Below are 27,364 nucleotides of genomic sequence, written 5' to 3' on the forward strand. Positions count from 1 at the left end.
CTGGACGAGTTCCTGTGTGCCCTACTCTAGGTGGTGCTGCTCTGGCAGGGGGTTGCACTGGGTGAGCTTTTGAGGTCCCTTCCAACCCTTAAGCTTGTGTGACTCTGCTGCCTACAGGCTGTCATCTCACCTGTGTTTTCCCTTGGACTCCTGCTGCTTAACTCTTAGGAAGTGGCTCAGGAGGTGCTGTGAGTCTGGCCAGGCCACTGGGTTCCTGCATCAAATGATGACATTGAACCTTACACCTACAATTTAATTTATTTTATTAAAATAAGATAATCAGAGGAACCTTGGCTTACAATAAATGCATTTTCTCAGGAGCAATAAAAACAAAATTAAAACCCAAATCAGCAAGAAAAACTGTGTGTGCTCAGTTTCCTCTTGATAGTGCATCTCTCTGCCGGCAGCTCCGGGTGGGCTGGAGGCTGTGCTCGGCTGCAGCAGTGTGTGGATGCTGGCAATTGGCCTCTCCTCAGCCACAAGAGCCTGTCCCTCTGCACTGGCCCCTCCTCAGGCTGCAACAAACAAGTCAATAGTACCAAAGTAAGCTGCTGAAGTTACTGCAGATGACGGTAGCGAGGCTGGCTAGCTTCCTTCTGAGCAGGACAATTGGGAACAGATTCCATTCTTTTGCAAGAGTTTGGTTTGTTTTTTCTTCTATGTGCAAAACTATTGCAAAAACTATCTTGTGTTGAATTAGCATTTTCACTTATGTCATTGGCTTGATGAAAGCTCTTTAGGCAGGAGCTGATTTCCAGGAAGTTATTCTTCCTCGTCCCTCAAGTCTTGTGTGCAGACCAACCCACCCCAACTTCCAGGCAAAGCTCCCCCAGCTCACGGGGGCAGGGGGCACCCAGGGGCAGGGGGCACCAGCAATGCTCCACCTTCCTTCCCTCCAGCACCGAGGCTGCTCTCCCTGCTGCCCAAATCCCACCTCACCACCAGATTCAAATCAATCCAGAGACACTGCCAAAGAAGCAGCCGTCGCTTCTGTGGATGGGGAAAATAAGGCTCAAGTGCATCTATTAAAAAAATAGTAATAGATCTCTTGATTTGTAAAGTCTGTGAACTATCCCAGTACAAGAAACTGTAGAAAAAGGCCATGTGGAGCTGTGTCCCTGCGGGGCAAACCGCGGGGATCCTTAGCAGCTTGTTCTTCAAACTGGGACGCAGATCATCCTGCTGGCACTGATCCTGTACACTGAGGCATTAAAAGCACAACTTCTGTTACTTCTGTTCCTTTCCCATCCCTAGGGAGAGCAAGGGAAGGGGAGCAGAGCCTAAAAGACGGGCAGTCTCGTGGATGTTAGTGTGCAGGAGTTGATGTCCTCTGTGTGGGCGGCGCGGTGCAGAGAGGGCTCGGAAGCGCTGCGGTTGATCTTGGGCAAAGAATGTTGCAGCAGTTCGATGGATGACAGGATCTGAGGACAATTCAAAGCAGCCTCATTAGACAAGCAACTCTTTTCCATCTAGGTCTTAAACCTTCCCTTACTATGGCTTTAAGCAGATCTTCAGAAACATGCTACAGGGTGGCCCGGGCGACGCTCGGGTCTGGCCCCGTCGGAGCATCGCTGAGTTTCAGGGTGGGAAGGTGCTTCTCATTAGTTCACAGACATCAAGATCAATTGACAAGTTTTGCAGAGTGACAGGGAGGGGATTGCATCTTCTGCCTGCCAGCCTCTTCACAAACCAACACTTGGAACTTTTTCAACAACATAAACTGAGCTTGAGCGTAACAAATCTGCTGATACGTAACTCCAGCTGTCTAACGAGAAAGGACCTTCCTCATCCTCACAGGGACAGGAGGAGGGAAAGAATCCTTTGTAAAAACACCCCCAATTGCTACACGACTTTCCATGCCCCTGTGGGCTTTGTTTGCTTGTTCATAGCTGTGGGGAAGAAGAGGGGAATGGTCTCATTTCCCTCACACCAAACACTACACCACCACAGACAAAGGTAGATTGGATTTCCCTTGTGTTGGGGTTTTTGGCTTGTCCCTCAAATGGGTCAGCTGTTGAATGCAAATCACACTGGTGCTGCTTCAGGCTGGTGCATTGTATTTGTTAGTGACCTTTAGAGGAACTATGCACAGAGAGAACAGCAAACTGCCTCAGGGAGCTGGGCCATAAAAAACACCCCTGTGAATGACCGAAGGCAAAACCAGGTTGTGCTCTACAGAAACCAACTGACCTGTGTACTGGAATGTTTTGTGTGCTCCTGGCTGCTTGTGACATACTCTGAAACTTACACGAGGAAAAACTCAACTTACTTGTGGAAACAGAGGTCTTTCTTCCCTAACTTTCTTCAAGCAATCTGCTACGAGCCTCTTCATGGCCTTGGGGCAGTTCTTGTAGAGCTTGCTGAGGTCTGGAGAAGCATATCCTCGGCCAACCATGAAAATAATCTGAAAGACAACAAGCAAGTAGCAGAAACCCAGAGCTGTGACAGTCGTTTCAGTGGCTGTGTCCCAAGGGGATGAAACACAAGTACCCAAAGGCACGTGGTGAGTACCCAAGGCCCAGGCTCAGGCAGCGCTTTGGCCACAGCAGTTAAGCCAAACAATGCTCCTGCCCCGTGGGATGTGGGACAGGCTCTGTGTGGAAATGCTCAGGAGGTGAGGGAGCTCTTGCACTCAGAAGGGAACAGCAGATGGCCCATGACACAGGCAAGGCCTGGCAGCTCCCTTCCTCCAGCCCCAGCCCAGGTGGGATTGCAGAGCAGGCTGCAGAAAGAGCTGTACAGCCATGCACTTGTGAGAGAAACCACAACTAACACAGCAACTAAAGGGCTTGGCTGCACTCCAGGACAATAAGGCATTAGTGTTGGTAAACACATTTCCTGCCCTAGTGCAAGTTACCAGGGCCATCTTTGGGGACTTCCATCAGACTCCAGCAACTTTAACAGTTGACTACAGAGTATTGCTCCCACTATTGGCCAGGAAACCAGGGGTAGGTTTGGTTGGTCGAGGGGAGTTTGTTTGTTTGAGGGTTTTATTGAGGGGGAGGCAGGGATACAGAACTGACTGTGCTATTGTTTCAACTCATGTTGTCTCAGGGGGTAAAAAAAAAGTCAATGGAGTGTTGCTGAAATAAAGTCTCAGTGTTGTTCTCCAGAACACAGTCTGTCCCTCCCCTGAAAACTTACTTGAGGGTCAGTGTCACGTTTTGCGACAGCCACAAGCACTAAAGCTCACAAACAATCCAATATTCTGAACCAAAACACACTCCAATATCCTCACTTGGAGACAACCTTAAAAAATGAGAAAAAACCCACCTCCTTAACAGAGCTGGTCTCTTCTACTTGGAATATAGACTCTGTAACATAACATGGGCTAAAATCGAGCAGTTTGTGTCCCCACACACACACTTCTTGTTATAAGATCAAGAAGAGTGTGGGCAGCAGGTCAAGGGAGGTTCTGCTTCCCCTCTGCTCTGCCCTGCTGAGGCCTCATCTGGAGTCCTGTGTCCAGTTCTGGGCTCCCCAGCTCCAGAGGGACAGGGAACTGCTGGAGAGAGGCCAGTGCAGGGCCACCAAGATGATCAGGGCACTGGAGCATCTTCCTTATGAGGAAAGGCTGTGGGACCTGGGGCTGTTTAGTCTGGAAGAGACTGAGGGAGGTGTTCATTCATTAATATTTACAAATATCTAAATGGTGGGTGTCAGGAGGTTGGGGCAGCACTTTTTTTCTATTGTATCTAGCAACAGGACAAAGGGTGATGGGATGAAGCTGGAACACAGAATGTTCCACTTAAACATAAGAAAAAACTCTGTCAGTGTTTCAGTGAGGGAGCCCTGGCCCAGGCTGCCCAGGGAGGGTGTGGAGGCTCCTTCTCTGGAGGTTTCCAAACCTCCCTGGACATGTTCCTGTGTGGCCTGATCTAGATGAACCTGCTTCTGCAGAAGGTTGGACTGGATGATCTCTAGAGGTCCCTTCCAACCCCACTATTGTGTGATTCTGAGATCTCAGTTCTTGGTTTGCATTTGTCTTGATCTTGCATTTCTGAAGGGTAACAAATCATCCTGTGCCCAGGAATGCAGTGCAGCCCTGGGGGAAGGTTTCTCACCTGATCCCGGTTGTTGATGTGGGAGTAGGGCAGCTCCCCCGTCATTAGCTCATATAACACTATTCCATAGGAGTAGACATCTGACTGAAAACTGAAGGGGTTGCTGTCCTGCATCCGTATCACTTCTGGTGCCTGCAGGAGGAGAAAAGGAACTAACCATGAGCTGAACTAATTAACAGAGCTTGGAAACAGAAAGGGGAAAATACCTGGAAAGCAGAGAGTGAGCTCAACTGACAGCCAGTGAACAAAGGACACCTGAAAACCCTCGGTGAGCTCTACCCTGAGGCTCTGCAGAAGTTTGGGCATTGCTACTCTTACCTATTAATTCAGCTGAGAGTAGACAAAAAAAGCAATGTTCAATTCAATGAGAATTACTACTCCAACTTGCAGTATCTATGGACTTCTGTCACACACACAGTCAGAGACTCTCACCACCCGTTCTCGAACACGTATGGATGGTAGAGGGGAGAAAGAGACATTTCTGACAGACTGAATCTCTTGTAAAATAGATACCAGAACACTTCCATGAAATGTGAAAATCAGATACAAAGTAACATCTGCTGAAGAACAGGAAAGGAGTGGAAAGCTTTCTGCTATCTGGAAAATTATGACGCTAAAGAACTCGAAAGAACACATTGAAGGACTTTATAGGACAAGATCTAAACCATCAAAATATCTTTCCTGTTGACTATGATGGGTTTTTTCCCCTAAAGAAGCCTCTCAGAATCACTGAGCAAAGCACTAGTTAAAGTACAAGAGCAGAACAAAAACCCAGTAAGAGATTCTATCAGCATTCAAGGAAATCAGCCTCCCCTTCTGCGTAATGACAACTCAGCAAAGATGGTCTCTAAATGATTAAAACGGGGGAAAGAACCCAAACCAAATCTGCTCAGTGTACACAGCTGAACCATCAGCTCAGCTGCTTCCCAAGCCTTTCCTGGAAAGCTCTAAGAAGCTTTGGCTTTTTGTATGTATTCACTGTAACTCTGATGCAGGTGATTTGGTGCCTTGCATAGGTCACAAACAAAGCTTGGCCAAGAACACTTCATGAACATTTCCTGACTCAAATGAGAAACACTTCAGTTAAAACCAAGGCTGCAGGCCTAGGCACAGAGAACCATGTTTTAAAAGGGAAACCTGCTTCAGCTACCATCCCCAGTGCTAAATACCACAAGATTTCACATCTGGTAGGAAGGTATCAACAAATCATTTTTATCTGGCTACGCTTCCCTGAAGCAGATGCCACCAACATTGCTGTGCCTTGTGCTGGGAGCTAAAAATAGTGAGCACTCTACCTGCTGAACTGGAGTAACCTGCACAGTATTAACACAAATGGGACAAGTGGAAACTTCCAAATATTTTGAGTTCTAAATCATTTTAATTATTTATTTGAGTTCTTGCATCATTTTAGTGATGCTTTTTAACCTGGCAACAGGCCCTGTCCTGCTTTCCCCAATGTCCTCAAGTCTCACATTTGAAAAGTCCAGGTGATTTTCGGAAGGAAAATTGTGGAATTGCCTTTTAAGTTCCTGCAGAAGTGAAACATTTGTAGGGAATGTCCTCTCAGACAAGGACTTTGCTGTACCACTTCCAGAGGCAACTCCATAAACCTTCCAGTAGAAGCTGAGCCCTTCTGTACCTCCAGTGGCATTCATCTGCCACAGACAGCCTGAGCTGCCTCAAAACCTACCACAGCTCTCTTGGTGCACCTGAAATGTCTCACCAGAGCGCCAGAGGTGAACTGTGCTCATTCCCATCCTCCAAGAAGCACTCCCCATCCCCTCCCTAACCATCTGCCAAAGCTGTGCCATCAGCAAGTGTGTGTGAGAAGGGATGTGGCCATGTCCCGGGCAGCAGAAGAGGCTGTGATGAAGAACATACAGACCTGGCCTCCAGTGATCCCACAAAGCCACCAGTAAGCAGCTCAGAGCCTGCTCTCCTGTGAGGCAGCCCATCTGGGACAGGCAGGACTACAACAGCAGGGGAAAGGCTCTCCTCTTCCCTCAGAGCAGCTCCCTGCTCTTCCACTGACAGCCCTGTCTCTGCCCTCAGTACTTAAAGGGACAACCCTCAGGTGAATGGTGTCTACTTTGGACAATTCAGCACTCCATTCTTCAACTTTCATGTATCCTGCATGTAGAGTTAAGCTTTAAAGTGATGCTCTGATGAATATAATAGCAGAATGAAAGCCAGTTACTTAAAAGCAGTGAAATGCTTTGCTCACCATCCACAAGATCGACCCAGTGGGCTGCTCCACCTGTTGAGATCCACTCCACCTGGATTTTACAGTTGCCAGACCAAAGTCTCCTATTTTCACCGTGAGGCCTTCATGAAGAAAGATATCTAAACATTTGTTAAAGAAGTTCTGTAGGAAACTTGAGCAAAGCATTCTGAATGTCCTGACTCTGGTTATCACAAATGCAAGCTGAACATCCAACTATATGGTCAGTTCCTCTTTAAAAACCTGCCATGAGTTGTATCTTAAGCACAGGAGAAGCAATTTTATGGCCTCTGTATTGAGAGAGTTAAAACTTAAGACTAAACAGGAGCAGATGTTTCAGCATTATTTGCACAGGTGTCTTTACAATGAGCTAAGACAGAAATCAGCTGTGTGAATTAACATCAATGACTGCAGGTACTTAAAGAACTGGTGTCAGACACCTAAAGAAACACCACAGAAGTCACCACAACTCAAGAAAACACAATCACAAGAAGACACAAATATCACAACAAGAATCCATTTACACAAAGCTCTCTGGCACATTTCCTGAGATTTAACTATGATTGAAGTATTTCAACTGGAAATGCACACATACTTCAGAGCTTTGTCTGTGAAGGTTGATGAGTAGCACTGTGTTTGTTGGGCTTATTTGGAGAAGATCTTGTTTTACAGCTTCATGTCACAACGTTTTCTGTTCAAACAGTTCAGACTCCTACTCCTCATGTCTATGTCAGAAGAGGCAATTGATTCCACAAAAACGGTCACCATTAGCAGGAATCACAACCTCCCCTCCTCCTAAGTGTGAAAATGAAGACTTTTCTGGCTTAACTGAAAACAGGAATCCCCCTGGATTACAAATGTACTGAACTGGGTGTATTTACAGGGACAGTTGCAAACGTTCTGTTCACATTGTAGATAGGGAGTTGCAACTGATGCTGGGAGTTCAATGGCATTTCCCAAGGTCAGACACATCAGTTCACATTTTTACTCCACATGCATTACTCAAGTCATATTTTTTTGCAGGAAATATAGTGGCAAAGGGTTGCCTTTCCTGGAGTTAAAAGTAAGGTTTTGGGCTTTGTTTCTGCCAGTCATATGACCCTGATTTAAATGTATTAAAACTTTATGGGCAACAGTAACAAAACCCACATGTGCAGACATCCATCAGCATGCACAGGCACACATCCCTCCCATGCACTGCAGCTTCCCTCCCATACAGTATACTGCATAAACAGCAGTTAGCTAAAAGAAGGCCCTTTTGGAGCACATCCCTTGCACATCTGTTTTCATCACTCTATCACAACACTTTGGTAAGCAAGCACATCTTGCTAAAAAGTATCTTCTTACTCATCAGTAGGAATTACTCATTAGTAGGTACTTTCATTTGAAACAGTTACTTCAACCCCTCAGCAAGCTCCACATTAACAGCAGATCACTCTCACACTGAAGGAAATAGGATGGAGAAAGGATACTATTGGATTTCATGTCTCTGTGGATGATATTCTTTGCATGTAAATAGCTGTGAAAGAAAAAGCAGACAAGTGCCATTGTGAAGGCTGGTCACAAAACTTACCTTTTCAATTTACTGACAGTTTATTTTGTACTCAATCATTTCATAGACCTGTTGCTTTAGACAATTTACAGGATATGTCTACTGTGGGAAAAGAGAAACGTAGCAAGCAGTGCCAGCTGCTGCCTCGTGAAGAAAGTGGGAGCAATGCAGGAAAGAAGAAATCTCAGGAAGATAAAGAGCAGCATCATTGTTCTGTAGCTGTACACTGTCCTCAGACACTTCCAATTTGATGCTGTGCTACTATTTGCAAAGTGCTTTCGTTCTCAGTCACAGTACACAGCCCTTGTTTTGGGTGTCCGATGGGAAACTTATGTCTTGATCTACAAAATGGGTGAGCAGTGACAGTGTCAACCAATGTCAGCACCTTCTATGCTATGAACATTATAGCCTCCTGAAATAGTGAGGTGGCTGCTCCATCAACTCAGACAGCTGGAGACTGCATCCAAAATCTATGTGTGTGAGTGCTGCAGCTGTAGAACAGGAACAGCCATTCCCTCAACTCACAGAAGTACTATGAGTATGAATTAGGGTTTGCCAAACACTGATGTTTGATGTTGTAGGAAGAAACAGGGGGAAGGAGAAAAAAGAAGTTAATTCTGTGTTTAAAATAGGATTTCATCTAGTGCACTACAGAAAGATTAAGCTGTAAAAGAAGACAAAATACAGACGAGCTGGCTGTTAAGTGACAGGTGGTCTAACATGAACTAACATGTCATTAGACACTACTATTAGTGATAATAAATGCAATATTGTTGTAATACTATGTTACATATTGTTATAAATGAACTATTTTTCCCCCTCATGGGGAAAAAACCCCCAAATAAAATTCAGAATGCATCCATGAACACAGCAGTGCTGAACTGAAGCTGCACAAAGCCTCTACCCAGCCTATCACATTGACCTGTTTCTATCTCAGTGTACTAACTCCACATGTTTGGGTTTCAGAAGGGAAACACCATTCCAAAGAACAAAAGTAGCCAGTGTTGTTTGTAACTACTCACTCCATCCCCTGTGCTGTCTGCCGAGCAATGTCAATGAGCTGGAACATTTGGAACTTGGTCTCTTGAACATGCAGGTGTTTATACAGGCTGCTTCCCTCGCACCACTGCGTAACGATGGCCAGGTTATCTTTAGTCATGTAGCCCATGAAGAGCAGAATATTAACATGCCGAGTCTTCCTAATAGAAAGTAGCAGAAAGAGACATTAGGATCTGTGAAGAAATGGCAAGTTTAGGCAAGAGGCTGAATCCCAATAGCCAAAACGGCTCAGTATAAACTGTGAAGGAATTACTAGATGAGAGGATAATTTTACTGTACTGTAACTGCTTCAGTTTCAGGATTAACTGGGTGGTAGAAGAACAGTATTTGGAAGCAAAAAATATTAGATGTATGTGGATCAGAGCACACATGAAGAAAAGGAATTATGCTGCAGTTTTGGAAGGTGCAATTTAAGTATTCTGCCCAGTGATGAGAATCATGTCAGAATTGATGAGTCCCCCCTGTTTCCCACATGCCAAATGTCACCTCACAAATCACAGCTGTTAGTACTATTTAGGAAAAGATGATGTTCAGAAACAGTGAAGAACCACTGAAATCCCCTCAGTCATGATTTGCTGCCTCAAGTATCACTCTTTTTTTATTCTGCTTCTCTGGAGACTGGCTTGTAGTGTCTATCACAGACTTTTGACCAAGATGGCTTCAAGGAGGGGTAGCAGTTAAATACAGTGCCTTGGAACAACACAATTTAGCAATCAAACTACCAACTCACCTTAATACAGCCACCTCATTTCTGAAAGCCTGGAACTGTTCTGGGGTTGGATCTACAACCTTTAGTATCTTCACTGCTACATCCCCTGAAAATACATTTACCAGAAAGGTTACTAAAAATGCAGCTTTTTCCCTTCCCCAAAAAGAGATTCAAGTATGAACAGTATACTTAAAATCCTTAATTTGGGCACAGGACATTTCGTGTACATAGGTCAACATTTTCTTGCAGACATATGAACTTCTGTAGTATCAAGCAATTAATTTACCTGAATTTCAGTCTAATGGAAAAAGTCCCTAATTGTTCACACACTTCCCTTCTGGGTGTGATCAGCTGTGGTTGGCTAGAACCACATCTATGCTTTTTGCAAGATATGAAGCTACTGAAACCTCAAAGAGTGGCTGAAAAGAAAGGTATTCCAGTGCAGGTGCACTCTCAGCACATTAATTCAAGCAGAGTCACATCAGTCTCAGCTTCCAAACAAGCAGCAACCAGAGTTTCATCACTTTCTGTTTTCCATCCACCTTTAGTGTGCATATATATGCACATACATCTTTTCAGCTCATTAAATTTATACATTAAAAGTTTACACACACACATCTTTTTTAAATATAAACTTCATTTAAAAACCAAACTTGCTAGATTTCAATACTGTTAATTTCAGGAATGGGAGGGATAAATCTTCCACCAGGAATAACAGAAGAATCATGAATGACAGAAGTGGTTTTAGTACTGCAGTAAGAAATTTGGAGCCTTAGGAAAGCAGACTATTAACTGTTCTTTAAGCTGATACACTATAAAATGTTATTTCACAGCTTCTTTTGAATTTGTTTCAAGTATCAGTACTTTAACTTTCAGTGTCTGTTAAAGGGTCATACAGAGCAGAATCTATGATGACCCCGTGCTACCTGTTTAGAGACTGCTTCCAGAGAATAAAGTTGTCCAAATCCTCACAGCACACATCCAGAGAAAGAGCAGAATTGAACAGATTCAAAACGATACAATAGTGGAATGAAGCCAACTGCTCTAACAAAAAGAGTACTAACAGTAAGACCCAGCAATTTCTCAGTGCAAGGAGTAACCATCCACATTCATTTTAACTACACATGGGCAGCGTTTTGGAATTCAAGAGGAGATACGTTTGCCTTGATACTGTCCCAGGAAGGTAGAAGCAGCTTAAGAAAACTGAAACTTCAACCTTAGTCCACATGCAGTAAAAAAGTCTGAGAGGTGCTATGCTCCAACAGAGGCTTATCCAACCGTATAAAGGCTGCTGCCACTCAGCATCACAGAAACATCTCCTATGTTAAAAAAAAACCCTTGAGTGACAGCCTCGACTTCAGCAAGGCTTTTGACACTGTCTCCCATCACATCCTCATCAGAAAGCTCAGGCAGTGTGGCTTGGATGAGTGGATGGTGAGGTGGATGGAGAGCTGGCTGAATGACAGAGCCCAGAGGGTGCTGATCAATGGCACAGAATCAAGTTGGAGGCCTGTGGCCAGTGGAGTTCCACAGGGATGGGTTCTGGGGCCAGTCTTGTTCAATATCTTCATCAACCACCTGGATGATGGGACAGAGTGACCCTTGGCAAGTTCCCTGCTGGCACCAAACTGGGAGCACTGGCTGATTCCCCAGAGGCTGTGCTGCCATTCAGCGGGATCTCGACCGCTTTGAGAATTGGGCAGAGAGGAACCTCCTGAGGTTCAACAAGGGCAAGGGCAGAGTCCTGCAGCTGAAAAGAAACCCTGTGCACTAGGACAGGCTGGGGGTGACCTGCTGGAGAGCAGCTCTGCAGAGACAGACCTGGGAGTGCTGGCTGATAATAAACTAATGATGAGTCAGCAATGTGCCCTCGTGGGCAAGAAGCCAATGGCATCTGGGGGCAGTTTTCCTCTACAGAAACAAATACACAGTAGCACTTGTTTTGTTTAGAAGCAATCTGAAGACAAATCAGCTTCCTCCATCCCCCAACCACCAAATCCCTAGAACTGATTACCAGGGTCAAAGGGGAAATGTGAGTGTTTATGATAGGTAGTCTTCCAACCCATTGAAACTGCCTTGGTTCTGCCTTTTAAATTTAGAAGCATGCTACAGGACACTGTACAGGACCCAAATGGGGTCTGGAACAGAAGTGGGGCAAATTAAGAAAATTGGTACTTGACCATCAGAACAATCTGGAAAAATATGTAAGTGTGAGATAGCTGTTCAAGGAGACATGCACTGCTCAGAACAAGGCTGGCCTTGATACTTGGTTTTTATTTTGGAAGACTAAGTGAGGGAAGCTTATTGTAAAGGTAACACAGTGTGCACAGAGTTGTACACAATCTTCCACAGGTGCTTTCCAAAGGTCCACTGCAAACAGCTGGGCACTTTAGGAAACACAATACCTTTCACTTAATGTAGAACTCCTACTTAAGTTTGCAGCAATCTGACCAATTCATTTTGCTTCATTAAGACATTTGTATTGCTGCATTTGCACTATCAGAAAGTCTGCAGTGTCACTAATTTGTGCTGTGAAATCTTCTGTTTAGAACTGAGGAAACTGAAAGACCTGCAAGCTTTTACACCTTCGAAGAGCACAGGGCAAATGATGGTTAAAATAAAGAGAATGATTAAACTTGGACTTTCTGGAGGAATCAGTGAAACTATAAATGCTTCCCACAAACAAGACATTGACTCTTATCAACAGCAAGTCCAGAGACAGCTACCCATATATCTTGTGCACACTACTGAGGGCTCTTTCCAAATATGCCTTTCCTGTTTAACAAACCAATGTTCTTGACATATAAAGAGTTGCCAGTGTTTTATTCTAATGAATATTAACAAGAAATTCTCATTTATTACCTTGTTTAGTGAGATCTTAACCTATTTCTCTGAGTTCTCTGTTCTATTTAAATACAAAAAATTAGTGTAAAGGTTGAAGAATGTTACTCTTAGCACAATACTCCTTCCATTGATGTTGACAACTTTGGGCTTCAAGACATGGAAGTATTTGTTCTTTAAGAATAGGGAGCAGAAGATAAGTTTCCAGATTGTTTTGATAGCTTACTTTGTGACAAAAATGCTATTGAAATTAGGGGGTGGAGAGGGTTGTCTGTGTTTCATTTGAAATCACAAGCCTTGAATTTGAAATTAAATCCACAGTTTGCCCCTTCTCAAAGTACCTCAGATAACTTTATACCAACAACCATTTTTGCCTCAGGAAAAGCTCCCCAGGAAAAGCAATTCATGCTTGTTTCCTTTCCCTGACACCTTGCACGTCAGTACTCTAATCAAATCACAGAGATATTCTAAAGGGTAAACTTCATTTAATGCCAGGCTGTGAAATCAGCTAATTTTGCTTATTCATTCCTGCTAATGGAAAGCAAAATCTTGTCAGAAAACAAGTTGTTGGAGGGCTTAAAGAAAACAATGGTGGCCCCAATGCAGTGAGCACGTGGATGGCAGTTGTGAGACTCATATTTTGCCTGAATTTCCTCACCAACGACGTGAGATCTGTATTTCTCACCGAGTACCTTCGGGAGCCCATAAGCACACAGCACCATTAAAACAAGTTTACTTTTTTCTGGATTGCTGTCCTACCATATCAACATTTAGAGAAGCCAGTAACACTTGTCAAGAACTTACCGTGCCATTTGCCTTTGTAAACCGTTCCAAACGAACCCGACCCTATTCTGGTGGAAAGCATGACTTCACTCGCTTCTATTTCCCAGTAATAACTGGAATCTCTTTGTCCACGAGGCCTCTGGAACAAAAATTGACATGGCTTTTACTCTAAATGTTTCTGCAAATACATGATATACACACCCCAAGAATGAAATAGCTTCCTTCACACAAGTTAAAGATGCAATGAAACCTCCAGGCCTTGTCATGCAGTCTGGACTTTTGTATTTCTCTTTCATTTGTGAGGGCTGATGGGTTTGTTTACAAAAAAAGACCCCTCCCACAAAAATCTAAGACACCCAACACTTTCTCAGCCAGCTTGAACTGCTTCAGAAGCCATCATTAAGTTCTGCACTAGATCTTATACCTTAAGAGGAACAAGTATTTGAAACTGGCTAACTTTCTGATAATCAACCATTTTAAGGTATCTGAAATATGTAGGAAACTTACTAACTTTTTCAGAATTACAATATTAAAGTTCAGGAAGTCATTCATACTGATGGCATCTCATTACTATCTACAAACATCTCAATGGCAGGTGTCGGGAGGTTGGGGCAGCACTTTTTTTCTGTTGTATCCAGTGACAGGACAAGGGGTGATGGGATGAAGCTGGAACACAAACAGTTCCATTTAAACACAAGGTAAAACCGTTTCAGTGTCTCAGTGAGTGAGCCCTGGCCCAGGCTGCCCAGGGAGGGTGTGGAGGCTCCTGCACTGGAGGTTTTCAAACCCACCTGGACATGTTCCTGTGTGACCTGATCTACATGGGACCTGCTTGAGCAGGGGGGTTGGACAGGATGATCTCTAAAGGTCCCTTCCAACCCTACCATTGTGTGATTCTATTAAATCAATTTTTAGTGCAGAATAGTGCAAGGCAATAGTGCTACCTTTCCCAAATCAGTTAAAATCTTATCACTACTATATACACACAATACAGAGAAATCCAGGATTAGAATCATAGAATCACAGAACGGTAGGGGTTGGAAAGGACCTTTAGAGATCATCTAGTCCAACCCTCCTGCAGAAGCAGGTTCACCATCACTATCAAATCAGCAGGATTACCATCAGCTTTTACTGCCACTCAAGTACAGAGGTTTATCTCAACAAATCACTACTCTGTGCCTATAGTTTAACTTCAAAGAAAAAAGATTATCAGATATTACCATACTTACAATTTTGTTTTTTTCTTGTGTGTTAGACCCAGGGGCTCGCTCTCTTTGGGCTGGGACTGGGGTTTTGGGCTGAGACCAGCCAGTTGGGCTCATATTGTTAGGACTTCCAGACAGAGCAGAAGGTGAGGCTTAAATAGAAAAAGAGAAGACCAATTTATGGACCAGAAAATAAACACAAAACAATTAATTAATTTAGTGACTTTTTGAAACCATACCTGATTCACTATGGCTTCGGATTGCATCCTAAAACAGAAAAGATAGATAATGAAGTTAATAAATATAAGAAAGTACACAAAGGAGCAAGCAAGAATAGTGTTGAAATCGTTCCTGACAGTTTTGGGTCAAGTGCAACACGGTATTGACTTACACCCTCCAAAAGATGACAGCTTGATTACGTTCTAGTTACAAGAATTCTATATGCTAAAACACATGCAGCTTGTGAATTCTTACAAAACATTAAAAATACTCACAGCATATGAAAAGGTATTACAACCAAAAAAAGAAAGGAGAAAATGGACACAGAACAAGGAGAAACACCAGAAATACTGTCTGCATTCCTATCACTGGATTTCTGTACATGCTTGTGTTTCAGATCTGTGATGGTGCTGCAGCTCTTGGGGACAAGTTCTCAAGAAAGTTTTGGGTTAAAAGTAGGGAAACTTTTAAAAGCTCCTAAAACACTCCAAGACAATACCCATTTTGAAATATCACCACTGTACTACTTCAACCCCAAGAAAGGCTACATCTAATGCCCTAATACACAGCCATCTAATTCTCAAAACATTTTTCCCACAGATGAAAGTTTGATGTTTGAAAAGCGTGTGCTTACACAGGTCACTAGTTGGTACAGTGCGACAACTCTCACCTCATGCCACAGGCACTTTACAACACAACTCTACAGCCATGCACAAGATCAACTAAGCTCTGACAAACATGACTTCACAACTTTTCTCACCTGCTATGTATTATCCCAAAGTACATACAGGAAAGGTAAAATATCCAGGTACTGTGTAAGTACAAAGCAAGAACATGCACTACAGAAATGTTAAATACTGTCAAAGTTAATAGAAGTCAATTCAAACTTTCTAACTAGTTAGTAGAATAACAAATGTAAGATTTCATAGGAGGACAGAACAAGCCTACATTCCACCATACAGTTTTCAATTAGGTCAGATTATCCTTAGTACAGATTCATTAATGAAATACATCATTTCACCTAGTTAGTTGCATTCTCCCAGGCTTGACTCTCTACATAGTGTTCTTGCAGAGTACCTCTACTCTACACCTAAGTGGATTAAAATCTGGGTAAACCAGCAGTGAAGAACTCTTGCTACTTTTTTTTTCCTCCCACTTTGAGGACAAGAAAAATCTTTAAGAACCTGAATTAATAACAAGTGATGGGTTTTGAACACCAGCCTGAGAATGTAACTGCTTTCAAGTAAGCTGGTAAAGGATAACAATCTTATCCAATTGTTCTTGTTCTTCTTGAGGGAAAAGTATTTCTGAACTTGAATCCTGAAGTGAATATGTTCAATTTTGCTTATGAATCCTACAGCAAATGAAGCAAAACCAGCATTCTTATAACACAAATAATACCATACACAGTGCTGTAGTTTGTCACCTTTACTTTGATGTGAAATAAAAATAGCACATCATGTTCTTATTCTCGGGGCTTTGTACAGTTATATTCAACAAAATAGTTTCCAGAGGAAAAAAGCCACACAACAGAGGAGTTCCAAAAAGTTTTGCTATAAAAGCTGTGTGACAAAACACATCTCTACTCCAAGCCAAGTTTCATAACAGTATGGATTCATTCAGCTAAACTAAAAATGAAGCTCTTCTGTCAATATGCCTCTTCCAATTAGCATCATCAATATTTAAGTATAAACATGCTATACAGATTTTCATCAAATCAGCTCCAGATTAAACATTTCATGTGGACATTGCCATGGCTGACAAGTTATAGCAATCCTGTTAATCACAAGAAAACAAAAGGCACCAAGAAAATACCTACTCTTCCCCTCAAACAAAATCGTCTGCACCAGGAACTGGGAGAAGCATTCAGGCTGTTATTCTAGGGCAACACGGTAAGAGATAAAAGAAAAGAACAGAGGAAGTATAGGAAAAAGTAATTAAAAAAAGTCAAGGTAAAGGAAAGAAAGAAGTAACCTAATCTGTTTGATTGATGATAATTAAGTGCAGCAAAACTTTTAAGTAAGCATTCATGTTCAAACCCCAAAGCTCACCAACATCCATCCTTCGGCTTCGTGTAAGCCTAAGGAAACTGAAGAGAAAGGGAGCGTACCCTTCCCCATAAAATCCAGCTGACACAAAGCCTCCAAACAAAAAAGCTTCATGGGGCTGCAGTGCATTTCTCTTCAGTTCTAAAGGTCCAGGGGACTTCTCTGGCACATTTCAGGGAGTCTTCACATTTCATAGAAACCTATAAACTACCAGCTGAAGACGCAAGAAAACTTGGCAGTCAAAGGCTTTTGCTTGGCCTAAAGAGTTTTTAAACTGTTCCAGAGCAAAAAGCCAACAAACAGTGCTCTCTGAAGTCCTGCAGTTCAGCATTTTCTTTCTTCAAGCCTTCCTGCAAACCACTCCCTTATTTTGTTAAGCTTAGAAATGAAACAAAACAAACAAACCAAACTAAAACACTTTAGGCCTGACTTCAAAGAGCAGTGTCTCACTACTGCTAGTCTAAGGTAGGAAAAAAGAAAAAAAGGTGCTTGAAAGCAAGTAAGAGCAGAAATATTCCCATATACAGATGGCTTCAACACACAAGCCCAGAACCATTGCTAATACCATACAGGTATAACACAAAACATATTGCCAGTAAGCACTGAGTATTCCAACTCTGAGAACTACATCCAAACTTACAGTACCCAAAGCCTGATTTAAAATAAACACCAGCCCTGCAACAAATCCAAATCTTTCAGTTTGAAAGGAACATTTTAGACAAGTCTACTAAGCATTTCTTCAGCAAAAAATGAGTTTAATTTCTTTTCAGACCTGTGAAACTTGTAAAGCTCCTCCACATCTACACAGGCACCACAAACCTGCCTAGAACTTCAGCAAAGCTAATAAAGACTTGCAAGAATAAACTATTAACTTTCTGTGCAAACATGTCACCTATACTCTTCATCATTCAGCTAACTAAGGCAAACAGGAAGCAAATGACAGAAAGCAAAGGAAAACCAACCAGTGATTATTAGATGGCCAGTCACAATTTTAGTTTAACTTTATGCTATTCCCTCCCTCCCAATGTTACCTCAATGATCCGGCTGTCCACAGGCATTGTAGTGCTAACCATATGGACATTTGGTGTAGATGTAGATCGCTGTCTTTGGGAGAGAGAGCCCTCAGAGGAAGGATTTGATGTGTTGAATGTGAAGGCATGAGGTGTAGAATACCTGTGCTGGGAACTGAGAAGGAAAGAGAGAGAAAGGAAAAGTTGTGGTTATTTTTTTCCCCTTCTAGCAATTGAAACACACTGTTCAATGTAACCTGTCCAAAAGCAATACACACAGAGTCCCAAACAGGGAAAAAGTTGGGACTTACAGGCTAACACAACTGTTTGGTCAGTTGAATCCTTCCTGCTTTAATTCAGGAAATAAATTAAACAACTTGGAGATCTTGTCAGGTCACATACTTTAGATCTAGTACTTTTAGCATAAGTCTGTTTCTGCCATTGTAAGTTTTTGCTACAGTTCATCTCAATTCCCATCAAATTGCATTTAATACACTGATAAAACACTGGCTCTGCTGGATGAATTCTGTTTAAATTTCACAGAACAAACTGCTTCTTTCAAGTCTGTTAAACACACAGCTGAAGAGCTACTTTTACTGCTAAGCCCTGAATTTGTAAAGTTTTGCAAGACTGTTCAACGGTTCACACAGAACAGCCAGCAAGGAAGTCATGAAACCCAACACCAGTTAAAAGGAGGCCAACACGACAACCCAGTTCAACAAAGAGTTATAAATCACAGCTAAGGTCACTCAAACCTTATTTATCCCAAATTACACAAGCATCTTAACTGAAATCAGACAGCCTTCACCAAAGCTTAAAAATCTATCAAGTTAATGAGTCACCATTCAATAGAATATTGAATAGGATATAGAATAGGATGGTAAAGAGAATGTAAGATCAACTCCTGCTGCAGTTCCCACTAAAGCAGATTAAAAAACACATAGAACCATTTGCAGGTCAGCTACGTGCTCTGTGCCTCATTCCTGAACAGGCCGAGGATTTTCAAAGGGATGTAGAAAAAACAAAAGATGGCCTGCCCTCTTCAGCTTCTAGGATTTCAAGGAAAAGAATACAGGCACAAACTAGGATCAGAAGACAGGCTCCTTTGAAAGGAAGGCAATTTTTATTCTAGCATTTAAAGCTACAGGAATGTTCTCTTTAGGTCTCAGAATTTTCTTTAAAAGGAGCATATTTTCAGTTTCCACTGTTCTCTCTTTAAACTCTTATCTGTGATCGTAGTATTTGAACATTGGATTTATGTATCGAGTCATGCAAAACCAATCAAACCTACTATCTGATCAGATAAAATCAAATTAATTCACAAAAATATCAAAGGGAGCCTTGAATTCTCTTAGGCAGAAAAACAAAGGTCTCCAGAAAACCTTTAGGACCCTCCTTTAAAGCCTTAAGACTAAAATTAAAAATATAAACCTCAAATCACTGTTCTGCTTGAATCTAAGAAGAAGATGTTGATCTATGACGAAGTGGTGTTGCCTTCTTGCACATTTATCCCAACCCTCTAGAAGATTGTTCTATTTTTGAGGAGTTGGGGGTGTTCTGGTTGTTTGGGGCTTTTTAAAAACAACTGTATTTCCCAAAACAGAAATGACAGGAAATACTAGCTTACCTAACAGGTATCCGGGAGACAGACTCCCGCATCCGTCTCATTGTCAAGGGAGGTAGTGCAGGGACACCACTGTCACTGATATTTGTACTTGGGAACAATCTGAAATATCAACACAAACAATTACAATTTCAACTGCTACACTACCTCCTGTACAATGCTCTTTAAAGCTGAAAATTTAAAGGGCTGCTTTCTTTCAGCATAATAAACTTCATGAATGCATTCCTGTCTTCACATAGTACTTTTCCTCTGAGTATGGCATGGCTAAAAACTGCGTCTTCAGATTCCCACAGAAAATTTTCATGGGTTCTTTCTAAACTTAAAATACAAATTGTTTTACAACAGGCTTCAGATTTCCCTGAAAGGTTACTTGACAGCAAAGTTTTCAAGTTCTATTAAACCCAGATAGCACCAAGTGGCACAGGTCATCCTACACTCTAACAACTAGTCAGCACAAGAACACGTGTAACTATTTGACCAAATCTAGTTATTAAAAATCACCAAGACAGACATAAAATCAATTCTAGGTTTCAGCACTTTTGTATAAAAAGAAACCTTCCACCATAACAACTTTCAACTGTTGGTATTAGGGAAGTATGATCCTTCTTCAGTTTTCTCACCATTCCATGCGTTTTCAACAGGGTGTCAAAAGTTGTGGTAGTTCTGAATGCTTGTGCTTCCAACAACTAAAAACCAACTGAATCGTGACTTTTGTTTCTTCTATCAAGCATTCCAGCATAAAGTGTTATGTGAGAGGAATGCCTATTACTCTGTTGAAACAGAAGACACTACAGTAACTGCCTGGTCATTCAAGATCCTTGCTTGCTTGTCCCAGAAGACTAAGATTTACAGCAAGAACAAAATGCATTTCATGTAAATGGCCTTCTTCACCTGGGAACAGACAATCATTGCTGGCTGTTTTAGGAAATCAATACACAAGTTGTGTGTACTGATGAAAGTGACTGTGCTCCCCAGTGATCCAAATTGGTCTCTATGGTAAGAGATCAAAGAGAAAGATGCTTCTCTGTCACAGAGAGTTACTATTGCTATTACATATTACTGTGGCTATTAAAAAGGAACTTACAAGAGTTGCCTGATATTGCTCCAGTCGACACACATGGTTGGAACTTTAGTGCTGCAGTGTTCATGGAATTTATAACCACATGTCTGACACCGAAACCCATTTAGCAGGAACTTCTGGCAGATGTCACAGAAAGCAAGCTTTAGAAATGTCTTCCGGGCCTAAAAAACACATTAAATGATTAATCCAAGCTGCTAGCCTCTCTTCTTTAGCCAAGGTGACCATCTTCAGAGCTTGACATACGTAAACTCCATGTTGAAATGTTATTACCAGTGCCCCCAAAGTGCTACCGAATTGAAAAAAATCACACTTGAGTGTCCTTGCATGTATCTCCAGTCTGGCTGGAAATCTGGAAGGTTTACCACCATTTAGGGCTTTGTTTACATCATAATTTTAAATTCAAATTCCAAAGCACTGCTTTGTGCTCAGTAGGGTGATGGAGTTGAGTGGGCTAAAAATTGGGGGGTTTGTTCAGTTTTAGTATCACCAAGGAGGACCAGATCATAACAACCACCTCATTTTTATTTCAGTAGTCAAAGTGCTTGTTCTGTGTTTATGACTAACCAATACCCTCACATAAGAAATTAAGTCCTAAGTAAATCAAATAGCCAAAGGAAATTCTAGGGTTTTTTTTAAAAACTAACATTTATTTTAGAATCTTCTGAAGTAAGAAAAAAAAGGTTAAAGTGAACACAAAAGTTTCCTCCTCTAAAGCAAATTGTGTGGCAGTCCTGAAGCTTGAGCTTCCTCCAAATCTGGAGAAAACACCTCGAGACCAACTGAAGGTGATTTTATTTATAGCTTTCTAAGAATGTGAAAAAGTAGAAGCAAAGCTACTTCCAATTTTTGTAAATCAATCCAAACCCTTCTAATGGACATAAATGATAATCCTTTAGTTTTGCCACTTGGCACAATACATTTTGAGGACAAACAATAAAAAGGCTAGAATATAAGAACAGAGTTCCCCAGGGGACACAATAATGCAAGGTAAAACTCTAAAGAGCCAGGCATTACAAACAAACAAACACAACAAACCCCCAAACCCTTCTATTTATTTGCTCTACACATACAATCCCCAAGTGCCAGGGGTTGGGGAGGGCCCTGCAGAGCTGCTCCTGCCCAAACCCCTGCTAAAGCAGGTTTCCCTGGCTCAGGGGGCACAGGAACGTGTCCAGGTGGGGTTGGAAACCTCCTGAGAAGGAGCCTCCACACCATCCCTGGGCAGCCTGGGCTAGGGCTTCCTCACTTGAACAACAAAGGAGTTTCTCTTTGTGTTCCAGTGGAACTCCCTGTGTTCCAGCTTGTGCCTGTTACCCCTTGTCCTCTCACTGGTCACCACAGAAAAAAGTCTGGCCCCATACTCTCACCATCCACCCTTTAGGTCTACCTATATCAGCACTGATAAGGTCCCCTTCTCAGCCTCCTCCAAAACTGCCCCAGCTCTCACAGCCTTTCCTTATCAGAGAGATATTCCAGTCCCCAAATCTGAGCAAACAGTCCATTTTGGAGAAATAGTTACAAAGCTTTCATTCCTCCCCCAAAATACTGTGCCAAATTACAAGGCAATATCAGCTCACAAAACAAAGTAATGATCTTGCAAATATACATTCAGTACAATTACCAGCTGTCCAATAAAGCTGCTGAACTTATCCAGCCTGTTTTGACTTATGAGCCAGAGACTGAAAATGCAAGTTACCCTCCAGCTCCTGACTTTACAGACATGATATCCTAATGCAACAGTTTCGAAAATATGTATTTATGTAAAATAAGAAAGGCAATCATCAGACCTTTGAAGAATATGTGTAATGTGAGCTTTTAAAGTCTCTGACACTTAAGAATCATTATACATAAATAGAATTCTGGCACTTCATTGCAAATCTGATATTTAGACAATGTAATCTGTCGGGAGTAGGGAACCACATCGTCACTTCTGAAATTCCCCCCTATGTTTAGAAAGCCAAAAGTTTCCTAATGCCTAAAACATTTTTGTTGACTGTGTGATTCAACTGACCCAGTTTACATTCTAATACAGAAGAGGAAGAGCTTACAAAATTGTGTGTAGTGAGTGGAACGTGATCAAGAAAGTCCACTTGCAGTTCCTCTCCAATCAAGGAGGCAGCATCTGTATTCCAATCCAAACGCACTTTTTTTCTGCAAGAAAGAGAAAATGGGGACAACAAAATTACTTAGGAGGCACAGTCTGGCCTAAACAATGATCTATGTTTTGTGAGTTCTCGAGTAAACTGAAAACAAATACAAAAAGGCACAGACAACCTCTTGTGGTGAGCTATATTTCACTGTCTTTCCCTTGAAAACTCAGAAGCAACTTCAAAAACATAGTGATTCACTTCTTTTTGTGTTTGTTTTTTAACATAAGTCATTCAGATAGATAGATTATTTGAAACAAGACACCTAGGAGCTGTAATGGAGTCACAGAAACACCCTCATAAACAAAACATAAATTATGAATGGCAGACTCAGTGACATGAAGGCCAGATTACGTGCTTCAGCACTAAAGTTACTGGTGATCCCAGAATGGACTCAGTTACATAGAGATGTAAACCCACAAATGACTGCCTCATGATCGAGGCTTAAAAGAGCATTAAGCCCAAGCCTTACGAGGTGTGAAGTTAAATGTATTAACTCCATGAAATACCTTCACTCCCTCAGCTTGTAAAACAATCATTTGGTATTTAAAAGCAGCATCACCGGTCCTACAAAAAATAAGGAATATCTGAAGTGAGATTTAAATCCAAACATTGAAAAGTTGTAGAGGAATGTAGAGCCCTAAAACTGAGCACACAGAAGAGAGATGTTCATTTAAGTTGGCCACGAATCACTAGTTTACCAACTACAAATGCAGAGGAGGAATGCATCTCAAATATGAAGGTATATCCCATCATTTCATCTAGAGTATAACAAAAAGCTCTTGAGTGTATCTCTTAAGTTTGAGCATTTTTAATGTTTGGCTTTAAAACAAACAAAAAAATTTAGTACCCAAGAAGCCAAAGGAGTTGCCCTGCAGGAGGGTGAAGAACGCATCAGAAGTGTTCACCACAAAACTGTGCTTTCAAAAGAAATTAGCAAGAGAGGGAGAAAGCATTATTGCTGCTATTCTAAACCCAAGAGTTTTACATTCTGCAGCTGAAAGTTTCACACAGAACATTGCAACTCTTACCCTTTTGGTTCAGTCAGAAGTCGAAAAACCGCACAGCATTCTGGCTGCAGACCTCTTACTTTCAGTGCCTTCATTAGACAGTCATGTAAGGTCATCCCATTTCGCACATTGACCTGTCACCAAGGGAAAAAAACAAGAGACTGCATCAGTGACTGCAGAATTTAGGCTCTTTAGGGGGAGAAAAGTCTTTATCCCCCCCTTTTCTTTAGAAGGACCAGTAAAACTGCACAGCCATTCACTTCTGAAGTTAATAAACAGGTAACTAAAAATTACTTGTACGATGTAAAAAGAAGACTGCTGGACCAACCTGTCAGGCAAGAGCACTTTTGGTCATGTGCATTAACTATTGTGTACTTCAGCAAAGGAGGTTTTGAAGCTGTTTGATAACTTCTCAATTTCTTACAACTACCAAGTTTCTATGATGCAGGATTTTAAACAGCATTCATAAAAGTAGGCAGCCTGTAGGCACTCATACAAGTAAGTAATAGAAATGCAGGCAGACACAGATACCTTAAGTACAGAAAAAGGCTTAAATTAGAGTTCAGATAACTTGGTGTGAGACTATTATTAGTACTCTGAGCTCCAAGAAATCGAATAGAAGTGTTCCCTCAAGAAGTTTCACTTCAGCTTTAACTACCGCCCTTCACTGTGCGCGTGCAAGTGAGGAAAACGGTGACAGAAATGAACCTATGCTTCAAATCCCACAGGCATCATCCTTTAGGTCAGCCAACTACTGTTTGAAATGTTAAATACGTAAGCAAAGTATCTTTCTCATACATACTGCAAATACAGCTTCACTAAATAAAGATATACTGCTTTTGAAACGTCCTCTAGAATTAACTAACTGATGACAACACACTTCATTACAAAAAGAGCTTTTGTGAAGCCTGGCATTTCTCTTGCCAGATACACATCACAGTGTTGGCAATGGGGACAGAATGACATTTCACACATAAAGGTGATGGAGACTTACCACAGTGCGCTGCTTGTTGGGCAAGAAAACACGAATAGTATTACTAGTCTTGGAAGTATCTGATATTTTTCCATCATCAGATGCTCGGCGTTGATAACCAAACTGCTGGACAATAGTAGGTGAAATACAGTTTGGGCCATCAAAGACAGAATCCTTGAGTCCAAAACCATTACTGATAGTCTTCCAAGCTCCCTGAATGTGCTCCATTGATGCAGTCTAAGAAAAACAAACATTTAGAGAGTCAGGGAAAATGATGATCTCTTTCACTCTACAGTGATGCTCTCTCTTCCTGAGACAACAGGCTCCATAGCCTCTTTTGAAAGCATCTGAAAAACACACTGCCTTCTCCCCTGGGATGTGATCAACCTACATACACAGTTCACCCACATCTGCAAAATTAGCCTGAGTCTTCAAAGCATGTTCAAGAAGGACAGAGAGCTGCTGGAGAGAGTTCAGCACAGGGCCACAAAGGTGATGGAGTGAAGCATCTCCCTTCTGATAAAAGGCTGAGGGAGCTGGGGCTCTTGAGCTTGGAGAAGAGGAAACTGAGAGGTGACCTCATTAATGTTTATAAATCCATAAAGGGTGGGTGTGAGGAGGCTGGAGCCAGGCTGTGCTCAGTGATGGCTAATGATAGGACAAGGGGCAATGGGTACAAGCTGGAACACAAGAGGTTCCAAAGAAACACAAGGAGAAATTTCTTCCCTTTTGAGGTGAGGGAGCCCTGGAAGGGGCTGCCCAGATGGGTTGTGAAGTCTCCTTCTCTGGAGACATTCAAACCCACCTGGACAAGTTCCTGTGTGATCTACTCTAGGTGGTTCTGCTCTGGCAGGGGGTTGGACTGGGTGATCTTTCAAGGTCCCTTCCAACCCTTAACATACTGTGATTCTGTGTGACTTTCTGCACATAAACAGATATCAGTAATATAGGCATAATTCCTCTCACTGCATCTCTGGTGTCACAGGAGCATTGATCATGTTATTTTTGCTAATCAAAACCTGGGGGCCTTCAGAGAGGTGGGTAGATGCTAGCTGCAGGCCAAAAGAACGGTCCTGCAAGCCAGGTCTGGCATGGAAGCATTAGCACAGACTGTACTGTTAAGAAAGAGAGGCTCAACAGGAATTATAATAAAAAGCATTCCTTGAAGAAATTCTATCTGTGGTTTTGAGGCTTTGGTTTGGGGGCTGTTGGTCTGTTGTTTTGTTTGGGTTTTTAAAATGGTAGCAAGTTTAATACTGTTGATATACAGTGAAACAGATAACATTTGAACAGGAGCAAAATTCACACGGTATGAAACAGTAATAAAATATTCTAACCCCCCCACACACACACACAATGTTATGTTACATTTCAGCATAAACCTCTCCCAGTGTACAGACATAAACAACCCCCTGCTTATTTCCAAAGCAGCACACAGTACTATTTTTGCACGCTCAGGGACAAAGATAAAGGTTACCAGCGTATTTTTTGCCCTGCTATCGCAACTTCAATGCAGTTTGAACTCCAGATTATATTCCAAATGCATCACATTCAAAAGTAAGCAAAAACAAAGTCTGAAACAGTTTTGAACAGTGAAATGTACTCCCTGCTAAATTTCCAAGCAGCCAGATTCCCTACCAAGCTTTCTAGAACAACAGTAAAAAGTACCAGTGAAAACAAGCACATTAGCCTATTTCCTCCATAACACTGCATCCTTGGGCAAACATCTGAGAAACTGCTGCTCAGAACTACCCAGTGCAATGGCACATCTTTTCCCACATTAGTAGATTGTTTCCAAATCAATCATCATTGGTGATGCATACCATCTATATTCCAGATTCCCCTATGAAAGGTAAAGAAAGTCATGTTAAAGCTACAAAGTCAAAAAGCAGATCAGGAAATGCCAAAATAAAAGTCTTCCTAGCAAGCCTAATTCTGTCTCCTTATGGTACAGGAAAAAACTCACACTGAAAGACCTACATGCTCCTCTGAAATCACAACTTAATACCAAATACTGTGTTACTGAACACCTATCAGTATCTACTAAAGCCTCATTTCATGTATGGTCTTGTATCTCCTTTTTTGCAACTATTCAAACCCTGCAGGTCATTTCCTCATGCTCTCTACTGTAGCCAAAAGAACAGTTGAAGCACTCAACTAATGGAATTCATGATAAGAAAAAAAAGATCTCCACCAGTGTTTACTGTCCATTTTGGGATGCCCAGAAGCGTAAAATTAGAGCTTTGAAGTTTCCACCCACAGCACCAATCCAGAAAGCCTTAGCTAGATTTGTAAGTACCGACCATCGCTACAGACCCAAACCCAGATGTGACTAATACCTAGAAAGGAAACTTGTAACACAAACTTTAAAAGGTTTGGGTTATATGAAGCACCTACCACCACATGCAAACTGTGGGTGAAGAACTCTAAGCCTCTTCCACTGCCTGCTACAAAGGGACCTTTTGGTCAGTTCATGAACATTTCTACCCCTGGCAACATATGCAATGACACGCACATACTTCCTGTCAATTGTCTTCCCTCCATCAATGGCATCAGTTGTGTGGGTCCAGTTGTTCAAAGGTTCAAAATATTTAAGCAACCCAGAGATTTAAAACTCAATATTAGTCAGGATTTAGAAACTTGGGGTTACTTATTTCTTTTTTTAAATGGCCATAAATGACCACAGTCTTATATTTGATGTAAAAGGGAAACAAGGAATGAGAAAACAGAGATATTTTGAAAAAAGGAGGGAAGACAGGAGATTAAAACTGAGGGACACAACTGAGTTCAGTGTGCACAAGCAAGTACAACACTCTCA

General features: G+C 41.9%; 1 protein-coding gene across 6 annotated transcripts in view; it reads right to left on the bottom strand.

Annotated features, from left to right (window-relative positions):
* Positions 1-246: 246 nt before the first annotated feature.
* RAF1 (Raf-1 proto-oncogene, serine/threonine kinase) overlaps positions 247-27,364 on the bottom strand; it is a 45,042-nt gene continuing 17,924 nt past the window's right edge. For 5 of the 6 annotated variants that reach the window (XM_062008581.1, XM_062008580.1, XM_062008583.1 and 2 more), the window contains 16 exons: positions 24,568-24,783; positions 23,595-23,707; positions 22,465-22,567; positions 20,420-20,577; positions 19,339-19,437; positions 17,733-17,886; positions 14,674-14,701; positions 14,459-14,586; positions 13,251-13,368; positions 9,627-9,711; positions 8,860-9,036; positions 7,758-7,804; positions 6,289-6,407; positions 4,065-4,196; positions 2,270-2,404; positions 247-1,421 (listed from right to left, as the gene is read on the bottom strand). In XM_062008581.1, coding sequence (XP_061864565.1) covers positions 1,281-1,421; positions 2,270-2,404; positions 4,065-4,196; positions 6,289-6,407; positions 7,758-7,804; positions 8,860-9,036; positions 9,627-9,711; positions 13,251-13,368; positions 14,459-14,586; positions 14,674-14,701; positions 17,733-17,886; positions 19,339-19,437; positions 20,420-20,577; positions 22,465-22,567; positions 23,595-23,707; positions 24,568-24,774 — 1,944 coding nt within the window. In that variant the 5' untranslated portion in view covers positions 24,775-24,783 and the 3' untranslated portion in view covers positions 247-1,280. The remainder of the gene's footprint in view (positions 1,422-2,269; positions 2,405-4,064; positions 4,197-6,288; positions 6,408-7,757; positions 7,805-8,859; positions 9,037-9,626; positions 9,712-13,250; positions 13,369-14,458; positions 14,587-14,673; positions 14,702-17,732; positions 17,887-19,338; positions 19,438-20,419; positions 20,578-22,464; positions 22,568-23,594; positions 23,708-24,567; positions 24,784-27,364) is intronic. The other variant, XM_062008585.1, reaches the window with a different exon arrangement.

This window comes from Colius striatus, chromosome 15 (assembly GCF_028858725.1).
Source record: "Colius striatus isolate bColStr4 chromosome 15, bColStr4.1.hap1, whole genome shotgun sequence".
Classification (NCBI taxonomy): domain Eukaryota; kingdom Metazoa; phylum Chordata; class Aves; order Coliiformes; family Coliidae; genus Colius; species Colius striatus.